The following is a 12,193-nucleotide window of genomic DNA, read 5'->3' as shown; positions in this document are numbered from 1 at the left end:
TTTATCAACAGTTAGGGATAATAACTAATTAGAATCCCACTTTAAATAGAACTTAAACTTAAAACAGTGAAACCTTGCGTAATAAACTACCGGAACCACTTATGATTAGTAAGAGCTTAAAACTATCACCAATCGCCTACCAATTGGACACAGGACTTTACCTTGGGGATTGATCACCCCGAGGGGCCGCTGCTGGCGAGAGTGTCTGGTGATTAACTGGCCGAAACAGATGTAGACCCAACCGACACTACGGATGATTTAGAACTGAAATACTTCATAGCATTTAGATACAAATTAATACAGACACAGTAATACTGTATTTGTACTAACAATGCATCTTCAACTAGACTGAAAAACAGCTTTTTAGCTCTCAAACTTAATCCCTTAGAACACAAATCTATCAGGAAGCACAATTATCTAAAACAATTTTAATACTAGACATTAACAAAACCAACCTAATCCACTCACAGACAAAAATAACATGTAGGACTGTAACCAGACACCAAAAAACAATGTTGGTAGCAAATAGGAAATTAAAAAACCAAACCATGGCCAACAAACCTAAAAATCTGACAAAGTGTTCTAATCTGGTATTCCAAATTAGTTTTACAAGAAGACCAACGTGGATCTAACAATTCACTCAGGAGATAATTCTTACTTATAAAAGGAATTCAAAAAAAAAAAACCTCAATTGGTCAACCACAGAGAAAGGATATCCCACAGCAGATGACAACACACTGTAAAGACAGGGAAAGACACAGTGAAAGGGAACAAACACAAGGTGGCTCAAAACCCCACAGGCACTCACAACATCCTCTAGTTGAATCAGGGAAGGTTAAACCAAAACAAGGGCCCACAGAGGCCTACTTGCACCCTCGACACATACATAACGCACTACCAAACAGACTGTCCTCTAGAGAACCCACCGCAAACCTCAAACACAAACACCAAAAACAATCCAGAGATTAGACCGGGCAACGGTGATCCGTACCCCTCCGGCCCCCATTCGGGGGATCAACAGATGTAGCTCTACCACACATGAACACCAAGGGGACAAAATTAAAAACTGAACCCTGACACCCAAAAGTAAAATCATAATGATGGGTGACTCAAATTTAAAAAGATTACCCAAAATCTTTAAACCCGAGTTGCAAATTGACTGCTACACAGGGGCCCAATTCAAACACGCAAAACACATTTTAAGGAAGACTAAAACATCTGACCAAACCGAAAATGTCCTCCTTTCCTTTAAACAACAAAGACTATAAGGACCAAAAAACCATTCACAAATTGGTCACCAGACTTTTAAACAAAGCTAAGGACACATTTCCCTTTGCAGACATATAAGGTACGTACCACTGTTGTTATTATGAATATGAATATATTATTTAATATTTAATATGAATACTTTAATATTTATTAAATAATATTTCGGTCTGTTAAGCGTTGTCCTTTGAATACCAGTCCAATAAGATGGTGGCATTAGGACAAAATTGAAAGGAGTGAGCCAAGTTCTGACATTATTGAACAGCATAAACTCTGCACACATGGAATGAATTCACACAATTTCTTAAAATACAAGAAATTATTAAAAAAAATAAGTAAACTCAAGTCAAACATATTTCAATCAACAAACTCTTTACTATGCTAAAACAATCCAACTAAACTACCAAGCAGAATTAAAGAATAACGAAGACTAATGGGCTATGTACAATATAAACAAGTTGATTAAAGATGGTTGAAAATCATGACCAAAAGAGTGATGCAACATTACCATGCAATGTTTATGTTTGAGAACCAAGGATTATCTTGAAGAATCTGGAAATGAAGTTAAATTAATCTTGGAACCAACTTAGGCAATAATCAGCATACCTTTAGGCAATCATTCACAATGCAAGATCAGATAAAATAATTTTAATAAAATAATATTTTAAAGAATGATTTGCTGAATAAAACCAACCTTTTGGATGACCAATTCTCAATGGTGTCTAATTAGCTGCCTTCATTAAAATAATATTTAAAGAAATATTATTAAGGAAATATTAAAATAATATTTAAGGAAATATTTTGAATAAGAACCAAATCTTTCTGGAGAAATTGGGCTTAATGCTGTTTACTAATTATCAAGTTTAGTAAAATAATATTTAGGGAAATATTATTTCCTAGATTGAAAACTAACAACCTTTTTTGGGTAAATGATCTTTAGTAGGCAAGCCCGTGTTCTTAGCTGTTAGCGGTTGGAGCTAACAAAAGAAGCTTATAGCTTACCATCAGAATCAAACACATACCTTTAAAATACAATTAATAAAAGGGTTAAAATGCATAAGCGTGTGGACGGCGTGTTATGGCCGATCTTCTGTGTTTAAAATCACGCTTTAAATAAAGTTTGTCTCAACTTTTAAAAAAAAACAAACACAGAACACACACACTCAGCACATGTGCTGAACAGATAATCTGCTAACACTAAGATGGTCGAGTTTTCAACATAAACAAAACCAAACGTCATATAAAGAAAAATGTTTAGATTATTTCACGCTAAACTACTTCTCTCTGCACAACACTACCTCTTACGTGAAGCGTGCTGAGGAAAAGTTGTCTGGGGCGATGAAGTTGAGACAGGCTCTCTGCGGGGAACTCTCTAGAACACAGTTTGCTTCTGTAGACCTCAGAGAGAAAAGTCAAGCCATGCTTGTACCTTCATTACCCCCGTTCATGAATGAATACTGAATACACAAACAGCAAATCATTTCTACCTAGCTTAGTGCATATGATCGCGTGATCGTATGACACTCTTGGATCCAGTTTGAAGAGTTGTGTCTATTTGCCAGCAAAGAGACATTAGCGCGCTGTGTCCCTCCGTCCAGTTCCTCTGGGGACCTGCGTGGAAGAGGTCTGTTTGTTGCAAAAGTGGGGTTTTTATACGGACAGTGACGTAACGGAACGTCCGCTGTTATTCCCTGTTCCTGGCTGTGCTGGAAGTAGGTTGATGCGATTTATTTCAAAAGTTCCAGAAAAGTTCTTACTGGCCATTCATGTGGTCCCCATGTCTGGGGTCCCAACACCACTCATTAACTTCTCTAAGAAATTGGTTTACCTCCAGAAACAAAATTTAGACTAGAGTAATGCTGAAACCAATGAGTGAAGACTGTTGCCTTTAATGACAACAGAAATATTTAACAGCCAACTGCAGCTGCGCCGTTTGACTATTCATAACTTAGCCATTTTTCCTCAAGTATGGATTCCAGTGTGACAGAAAAAGGTTTCTGTCTTGTGTGGATTCTCATGTGTGTGTTTAAATTTTGTTTTAAGCTAAATCTTTGTCCACATAGATCACAACAAAAAGGTTTCTGTCCTGTGTGGATTCTCATGTGTGTGTTTAAATGTGCTTTTTGGCTAAATTTATGTCCGCATAGATCACAGCAGAAAGGTTTCTCGCCTCTATGAATTCTCATGTGTCTGTTTAAAGTAGATTTTCTGCTGAATCTCTGTCCACATAGATCACAACAAAAAGGTTTCTCTCCTGTGTGGCTTCTGATGTGTCTGTTTAAATCTGTGTTTTGGCTAAATCTTTGTCCGCATAGATCACAGCAGAAAGTTTTCTGTCCTGTATGGATTCTCATGTGTGTGTTTAATGTAAATTTTCTGCTGAATCTATGGCCACATAGATCACAACAGAAAGGTTTCTCTCCAGTGTGGATTCTCATGTGTCTGTTTAGATCTGTTTTGTGGCTAAATCTTTGTTCGCATAGATCACAGCAGAAAGGTTTCTCTCCTGTGTGGATTCTGATGTGCAGTTTTAAACCTGCTTTTCGGCTAAATCTTTGTCCGCATGAATCACAACAGAAAGAATTTTCTCCTGTGTGGATTCTCATGTGCGTGTTTAAATGTGCTTTAAGGCCAAATCTTTGTCCACATAGATCACAGCAGAAAGGTTTCTGTCCTGTGTGTATTCTCACGTGTGTGTTTAAATGTGTTTTTTGGCTAAATCTTTTTTCACATAAATCACAGCAAAAAGGTTTCTCTCCTGTGTGGATTCTCATGTGCCTGTTTAAATGTGCTTTTCGGCTAAATCTTATTCCACATAAATCACAGCAGAAATGTTTCTGTCCTGTGTGGACTCTCATGTGTGTGTTCAAAGTTTTATTTCCAATAAATGTTTTGCCACAGTCTTCACAGCTATCCAGCAAACTTGAAGACGCTTCTTTTAAATTAATCATGTCTTTCTGAAAAAAGTGATGGGCAAACTCAGAAGAGCTAAAGGGTTTGTTATCAGTGTTTTCATTTGACTCATGAGCTCTGCTCTCCTCCCAGTCATTGTCCATGTTCTTAGTTTTCAGTCCAGAGCCCGAGTGTTTCAGTTTATTGCTCTCCTCATCCTTCTTAGTGCCTTCAGTCTTTAAGGCTATGGAACCATCTCCATGAACTTTTATCCTGATGGATTCTTCTCCACTGTTCTCTTCTGAAAGTTCTCTGCCATTAATTTGTTCTGGATAAAGCTGTGAGAGCAGAGGCGACTGTTCATCATTCACACTCTGCATGGGAGTAGCAGTGATTGGAAGACTGATGGCATCAATCTCCTCCTTCCCATTGAACTGCTCTCCCCCCCGACTGGTGCAGACTTCCTCCTGTTCCTCCTTTATATGGTGGAGCCTTGAGTCATGCAGGTCAGCACAAGGTATGTGGTCTACATGAGCTTCTTCTTTAACCATCAGCATCTGCTTAACATCTGCAGGAAATATTGAACACATTATACACGTTAGAAAGTATTTTAACTTTAGCTTGGACAGAGTCACTTTTTAATAAACATATTTAGGTGCTATGGTTGTATTAATTTCTTTCTTATGCTTTGTTTATCCTTTATTTTGTTGTTGTTATGTCTCTTCGTGCATGTCAACACTGATTCACTCAATCTCAACTACATGTTGAAACCATTTTAGTCTTCCCATCTAGCATCTTTTCGGTCTCTATCTCACTTGAATACTATTGTTTCCAGTGTGCTGCAAAATTTGTATTTTTAACTGGTTTCTATGTGGAATAATCATGTTTTAAAGCTAGTAAAATAAGTAATGAACACGTCAACCTTTCTCTGGTTAAATATTTTTTTTAGAAGCATTGAGACAAACTTTATACCAGATACTCAAATAATCCTCAAAAAAGAAAGCAAAGCAAATGTTAGGAATAACCTTACATACTATTACTTATAGATGAGCTGAGAAAGCAATTTTCAGAGGAGGACATCAAGATGGAGCTCGAAACATAACTGCAGACTTTAGAGGTGGACAGCAACATTGACCTCCTTGCATGGTGGAAATCCTGGGTAGTTAATTTCCCCGGCGTTGCTAAATTAGCATAGCGATATTTATGCATACTTGCTACCAGTACACCATCAGAGATAGTTTTTAGCACCGGTGGGAACATTGTCACTTGCCACAGGGCCGCACTTACACCTGACGCCATCGACTGTCTGATTTTTCTTGCCCGAAACCTGTAATCACTTTGCCTTAACCTCTCATGTCGAGACGAGTGAAAACTGTTACTCTTGAAATGATACAAGCCAAGCTGCACTTTATTAATACTTAAAACATTTTTATTTATTGAAATGCATGGCTATTGTGCAATTTTATTGATGTGAACTTCACATAGCTTGTTTTTCTCTATTGGTGGTTTGCACATTTTTAAGTTATTCAAGTTACTGTCAGTTGTTATACTTCAGTTGCACTTTTAATTTGTACTTGCAACTTCTAAAGCAAGGTCATTTCTGAAAGTTGAACAACATCATTCATTGTTAAGATATTTTGACATTTCATTATCACAATTTGTGCAATGCTTGCTGACTTACAAAGGAAGAAAAATGTTTGGTCATTTCCTTGCATATCAGTTGAAATACCTCATAGGGTGTTCAGTGACGGTTGACTGCACTGATTATGCAAACCGTTCAATAAAATGTTCTATTTTGACCTTTATCATTTTAATTCTTTAACTTAAGGACTATACTTTGAAGGGGTTATGTGTTGACTTGTGTCTGGATTTGGAAAACCAACATTATTACAGTAGAATAAGCTATTTAAAGCCAATCATATTCAGTTATTCTTTTCTTATTTGAAGACTATGTGGGTAAGAATGCCCTCATATTGGAAAAAAAAGTCTAATACCGTAAAACCGATATTTAAAAAAAAAATTGTGATATGAAAGTTTTGCCCTACCGCCCACCCCTAGTCTTACTATGTCAGATTAAATTTTTTCAGTTTGTAACATTTTCAAATGCAATGGCCTCCAGACTAGGGTCATACACAAAGGACTCAGAGTACAATGAGCTTACTAGAAAATGTCAGGCAAGACAAGGAGGTACAAGAACGCAGGCCTTGGCTCCAGATCAAAGAGCAGACGAGGAAGGCTTGGTCCAACCACATTCTATTAACGATCATACTTGTCATTAAAAAATGGCCCCAGTTGCCTTTATGGTCTGATTGCTGGCTTTGTTATAGCCATCCACTGCTGCCATGACACGAACTGGACTGTGGGTGTGTCCCAATTCAGGGGCTGGATCCTTCGAAGGACCCAGCCCACGTAGGCCGGGTCCTTCGTCGACCGCTAAAACCATGGAGGCCAGAAATGAGCAGCTGCAGATTGGGACGGTCTAGCCTCACTGACGGGAAGGCTGGCGAGGCAAGACGGCAGTTACTACGGCGGGAGCGGGATACTCCGAATACGTTTGAAATTAAGCGATGTCTTGATAAATCAAGCAGATTTTTCACGTCTACAGTTATATTCCTGCACTAAAAACATTGTAAAAGTTCATTTGAGTCACAGAATGTAATTTTTCACAATTTACTCACAGCTTTTGCCACTGTGGTCCGCCATGGCTGCCCCTTTTTGACCAATCCGACTTGACCCGCAATGAATCATGGGAAACGATGGACCGTGAAAGATACTCATGACCCATCCTTCAAATTGGGCAAAAGGAGGACACACTTGTTGGCTGCATTTTAAGGAATCTCTTTAGGATTCATGAATTGGGACAGCCTTCGGCGCCGCGATGTGACGTAATCAGCCTACAAATACAGCCTTCAAAGGATCCAGGCCCTGGATTGGGACACACTGTGCGTCCTCATCTCAGCCTCATTGTTACTGACCCTGAGGTTAAAATACTAACTTCTCCATAATCCTAGTAGGAAAACTATCCTTCTGGCAAGGGTTACAAAGCCAGTTCTAAGGATTTGGTACTCTAGATAACCACAGTTGGAGCCAATATCCACAAAAAGAGACAATGTGGAACAACAGTGAACCTTCCCAGGAGTGGCTGGCCAACCAAAATTATTCCAAGAAAACTCATCTAAGGGGTCACAAAAATCCAGTGACAACATTTGAACTGCAGGCCTCATTTCCCTTATTCGAGGTCAGTGTTCACGATTGAACGATAAGAAAGACCCTGGTTTAAACTGGCAACGTTTCAAAGAGAGCACAAAGGGTCATCTCCCATTGCCCAAAAGTCAAACATGATTTAGTGTCTTTACAAACTGGATGGAGGGATATTACATCTACAGACAACACATAATCTATTAAAGGCGGTATGCTACCTGTAACAAGGCAGCCCTCTGTGACTGGATTTACTGTGGAGACGAAGGCAGAGTATTTTGGAAACAGTAGGTGTGTATTTGTCCACAGTTGGCACAACGTCATGGACAATTAATGGCACGTCAAACCTTGCAAAACAACAAACACCTCCCCTCTATAATGACAAAACAATTGATAAATAGTATGTATGCCACAATTTGAGCCAACCAGTTCTCACAGTTTACAAAGGTTCTTGTGATACGCCCATTATTTATGCTGATATCACAATACATTTTTGGTATATTGTGCAGCCCCAATTGAAAAATTTTAAATAAAGACACCATAATAGCCCCCATTGATTACAGAAAAATGCTCATTTCTTACCATTTCATATTAATAGCGAGACTTATACTGCATGCCCAGCACCTGTATCAAAACAGGGGATCATATTTCTTCAAACTAACATACAAGAAAGAGCACCAGACACGCTTGTTTATTCTCCTTATCGCTGGTTGCTATAGATAACACACTACTGGTTCAATAAAACCACAATATTAAATGAATTTATTTATTTATTTCAGACAATGACAAACAACAATAAATAAATAAGTCAATTTCAGAAATGCTTATAACAAACAAACAAACAAATATCCAAATACCATATGAAGAAGTGTTTGGTAAACATTAAATTAAATTTCCACTTCCAAATAAATTAAATTAACTTAAACATAAATAGAAACTAGTAGAATAAACATTTTCCAATAAGTAGACTTGTGAGTATATTTAACCTGAGATCTGACATTGATTATTAATTAATATAAATTGTCTGAAAAGGGGTATGAAGAAATAAAACTTATTTTTCATACCCCTTCTCCCTCTAATTGCACTTAAATTAACTTTAAGTAACCTTCCTAATTAACATCTATGTTTTTGATCCAGAATTCACAAACCAAAAAATAATAAAAAAATATATATACACAATTATATATATACATACATACATACAAACATGTATCTCCACATATGTACATGTAACTGCACACATGCATACCTACACACACAAAAACACACCACACATTAGGCCTAAATCCACATTCACACTCATGTATGTCCCCCCCCCCAAATCATCAGAGCCACAATCCAACACCACAGCTCCACCACCAGCTCCCCCCACCAATCCCAACCCCACAGCGCAAAGAGGCGGAAAGATCCCCGGGACCCCCCTGAACTACCAAGCCATCCACAAGAGTCCCCTGAACCCCGACCTGCCCCCCACCACCACGAGGCACAGAGCGAGGAGCAGCGAGAGAAGCCAGGCTGCAACAACTGCAGCGTCAGGCTGCAGCCACAGAGGACTAGAAGCAGAGAAGAGGGCCCAGCACCCCCCATGCACCCCATGCAGACACACAGCAGAAACACACACACAGTGCTCAGATGAGATACCGTTCACCTCACCTCCTCATCCCAGTACATGTTGAAAAACATCAGTTTTAGTCTTTTTTTAAACAGACTCATGCTTGGACATTGCTTCAGCTCTTTTTGGAGTTTATTCCAGACCTTCACACCACTGACTGAAATGCACATTCTCTTCATGGTGGTTCAAACCCTCAAGGTTCTGAAATTGAGATTTTCCCTATAGTCATAACCCCCCACTCTATCAGTGAACAGCTTTTGAATATTTTCTGGTAGTTGTTTATTTCTAGCTTTATACATCAGCTGAGCTGTTTGAAATTCTACCAGATCTGGGAGTTTGAGGAGGCAGGACTTTGGAAAACCAAAGCTACTATTACAATATTTGGGTTTCTTATTTTTCATAAGGAACAGTCAACCTCTACAAGGGACAAAGGGCAGGGTACACCCTGGACAGGTCGCCAGTCCATCGCAGGGCAACATACAAACAACCAAGCACACACTCATTCATACACCTAAGGGCAATTTAGAGTTACCAATTAACCTAACAGGCATGTCTTTGGACTGTGGGAGGAAGCCGGAGTACCCGGTGAGAACCCACGCATGCACGGGGAGAACATGCAAACTCCATGCAGAAAGACCCCCGGTCAGGAATCGAACCCAGGACCTTCTTGCTGCAAGGCAACAGTGCTACCAACTGCGCCACCGTGCAGCCCCCAAAGAAAAACATTTAATACTTTTTTTTCGGAAACAAGTTTAGACCTAAATTGAACAAAGTTCAACACCATTTATAAAATTTCCACTAATAATAGCTTTGAAATTTAATACTATGTCCAACAAATTGTTTTCAGATTTATGTAAAACACCTGAGATGCATCTTTTAAATCATGAGCTGCCTAGTATTATTTTCACCTCCAGAAGGCACTCAATAAAAATCTAATTTTCTAATTAAATCAATAACTTATATTGACAACCTCTCTCATACAAAAATATTTGCTACATTAGCGGAAAGTCCTTTTTAGTGCTTCATTTACATGGAAAACTCCGTTTCTCAGCAAACTTGTATCTGTTTCCAAGCCCAACTTACCACTAACAAATATGGCGGACGCGGGTCGTTTCTACCGAGAGACAAAGCATTTACTGTTTAACGTCTGTGGGGGTCCATTTGGGCTTGAAGAGGTTAATCCATTAGTCACCTAAAATATTCTTAAACTGTAACCGACATGAAAACATACCAACCTAATTTATGCAGCAGAACTTTGGGGTTGAGATCAGCCTCCAGGATGTTGTGATGAAGATTAAATTCTTCATCCTCTTTTTTAACCGTTTCGGAAATCTCTCCCACTGCTGCACAATGCCTCCGTTTGAGCTGCTGTCTCCACATCTCTGTAGTCAGCTTCTCTTCAGATGTTCTTGTAACAGTTACTGAGCAGTTAGAGCTCAGCTTACATCCAGACTCAAGTGAAGGCAAAGTTATATGACTTTGTTCTTCCTCAGACGGAGAAATATCTCTAGTCTGCAGGCGTTCTTAGCCCATACAACTCCGAGTGTTTATTCGGTAGTCTTCTTCCAGCCGTCCTTCTTCTTCTTCTTGTCTTTTTTGGCGGTTGGCAAGTAACTTTGAAGTGTGCATTACCGCCACCGACTGGTATGGAGTGTGGTTCTTCATGGTTTTAAATTTACCTATTTACTATTTAAACAATCAAATTCTATTTATTAATTTAGTTTTTTTGAAAAATCTAACTATGATTTGAATATGTCTGCTACCTAAACTTCTTTGCAATGTATCTATCAAATAAAAAAATTATTTAATACCTACAAATTCTCTCCTTAAAATTGTTCTTTCTTGTTCATATTTCTGACACTTCAATATTACACGTTCTATTGTTTTCTCCTCTCCACAAAGATCACATTTTACTGTATTATGTTTCTGTATCTTGAATGCTGTAGAATTAAGTTCTGTGTGTCCAAATGTTAATCTTGTAATTAACCTTTCTTCTTTTCTGCTCTTTCTTCCAGTTCTTACTTCTCCTATCTTGTTGATTTTATAAAACAGGCATCTGACCTACTAATATTAATTATAAAGCCAATGTGGTTTTGTGTTGCTTTCTTTGCCATCCTGTCTGCCATCTCATTTCCTCCAACTCCTATGTGCGCTGGTACCCATAAAAATACTAATATTAATCCCATCCTTTGTATTTTGAATAAATTATGTGTTATTTCCAACAAAATGTCTGGCCTACCATCTGATTGATTATGTTTTAAACTTAATAATGCTGAACTTGAGACTGAACAAATTATTGTTTTTAATGGTTTTATATCCTCCACCCACTGCACTGCTAATAATATTGCTAATAATTCTTCTGAATATACTGATAATCCATTTGTAATTCTTTTTCCTACTTTTATTTTAAATTCTGGTATTATAAATGCTACTCCTAATTTTTCATCTGTGTAAATCTGAACATATTGATAGTAACTGTTTATATATTCTTGTATTATACTTGAATCTAAAAAACATTTTGGATCCTTTTTCTTTTCCATCAACACCATATCCACCACTGCCTCTGGTAACAGCCACGGTGGCACCACTGGCAAAGGCAACATTGAACTTATTTCTATATGATATAGTTGAAATTCTTCTGCTATGTTATTAATAATCCAATCAAAACTATTAATTTTTTTTTTTTTTTCTTTTTCCCAGCATGGCTTTAATATATGTGTGGGATGATACGGATTATTGCTTTGTTCTTCCAGTAATTTATTGCTGACTGTTTCCTTCGTAGATCTAATGGCATCTCTCCCATCTCTTCCTGGAGTTCTGCTATTGGACTGGTTCTGATTGCTCCTGTACTAATTCGTAAAGCTTGATGTTGTATATTGTCTAATTTTATAAGTTGTGTGTTTGCTGCTGATCTATAAATTATACTTCGATAATCAATATTTGATCTAATTAATCCTGTATAAATTATTTTTAATGATGTTCGATCTGCTCCCCAATCAATACCAGCCATACATCTTATAATGTTTAATATTCTTTTGCATTTATCTATGATTTTTTCTATATGTACTTTCCATATAATTTTTCATCAAACCATATACCTAAAAACTTTATACTTTTTACTTGTTCTAAAACTTGATTGTATAATTTTAGTTTTATATTTTCTCTTATCCTTTTCTGTGTAAACACTATTACTTTTGTTTTTTCTACTGGGAATTTAAATCCCCA

At 37.7% G+C, this 12,193-nt stretch overlaps 1 protein-coding gene across 1 annotated transcript; it reads right to left on the bottom strand.

Annotated features, from left to right (window-relative positions):
• Positions 1-2,790: 2,790 nt before the first annotated feature.
• Positions 2,791-10,547, bottom strand: LOC124863265 (gastrula zinc finger protein XlCGF57.1-like). The gene is made up of 2 exons (XM_047357575.1): positions 10,204-10,547; positions 2,791-4,726 (listed from the first exon to the last, which is right to left on the bottom strand). The coding sequence occupies exons 1-2, from the start codon at positions 10,346-10,348 to the stop codon at positions 3,204-3,206; spliced, it is 1,668 nt and encodes a 555-aa protein (XP_047213531.1). The 5' UTR covers positions 10,349-10,547; the 3' UTR covers positions 2,791-3,203.
• Positions 10,548-12,193: the final 1,646 nt, after the last annotated feature.

Source organism: Girardinichthys multiradiatus, chromosome X, assembly GCF_021462225.1.
Source record: "Girardinichthys multiradiatus isolate DD_20200921_A chromosome X, DD_fGirMul_XY1, whole genome shotgun sequence".
Lineage (NCBI taxonomy): Eukaryota > Metazoa > Chordata > Actinopteri > Cyprinodontiformes > Goodeidae > Girardinichthys > Girardinichthys multiradiatus.
The sequence above is the reverse complement of the archived record's forward strand: the minus strand, read 5'-3'. Positions and strand labels throughout refer to the sequence as shown.

Coding starts and splice junctions, on each gene's coding strand:
- LOC124863265 (XM_047357575.1), bottom strand. CDS start 10,348: ATGTGGAGACAGCAGCTCAAACGGAGGCATTGTGCAGCAGTGGGAGAG. Junction 4,727..10,203: donor AGTTCTGCTGCATAAATTAG/GTTGGTATGTTT, acceptor TATTTCCTGCAG/ATGTTAAGCAGATGCTGATG.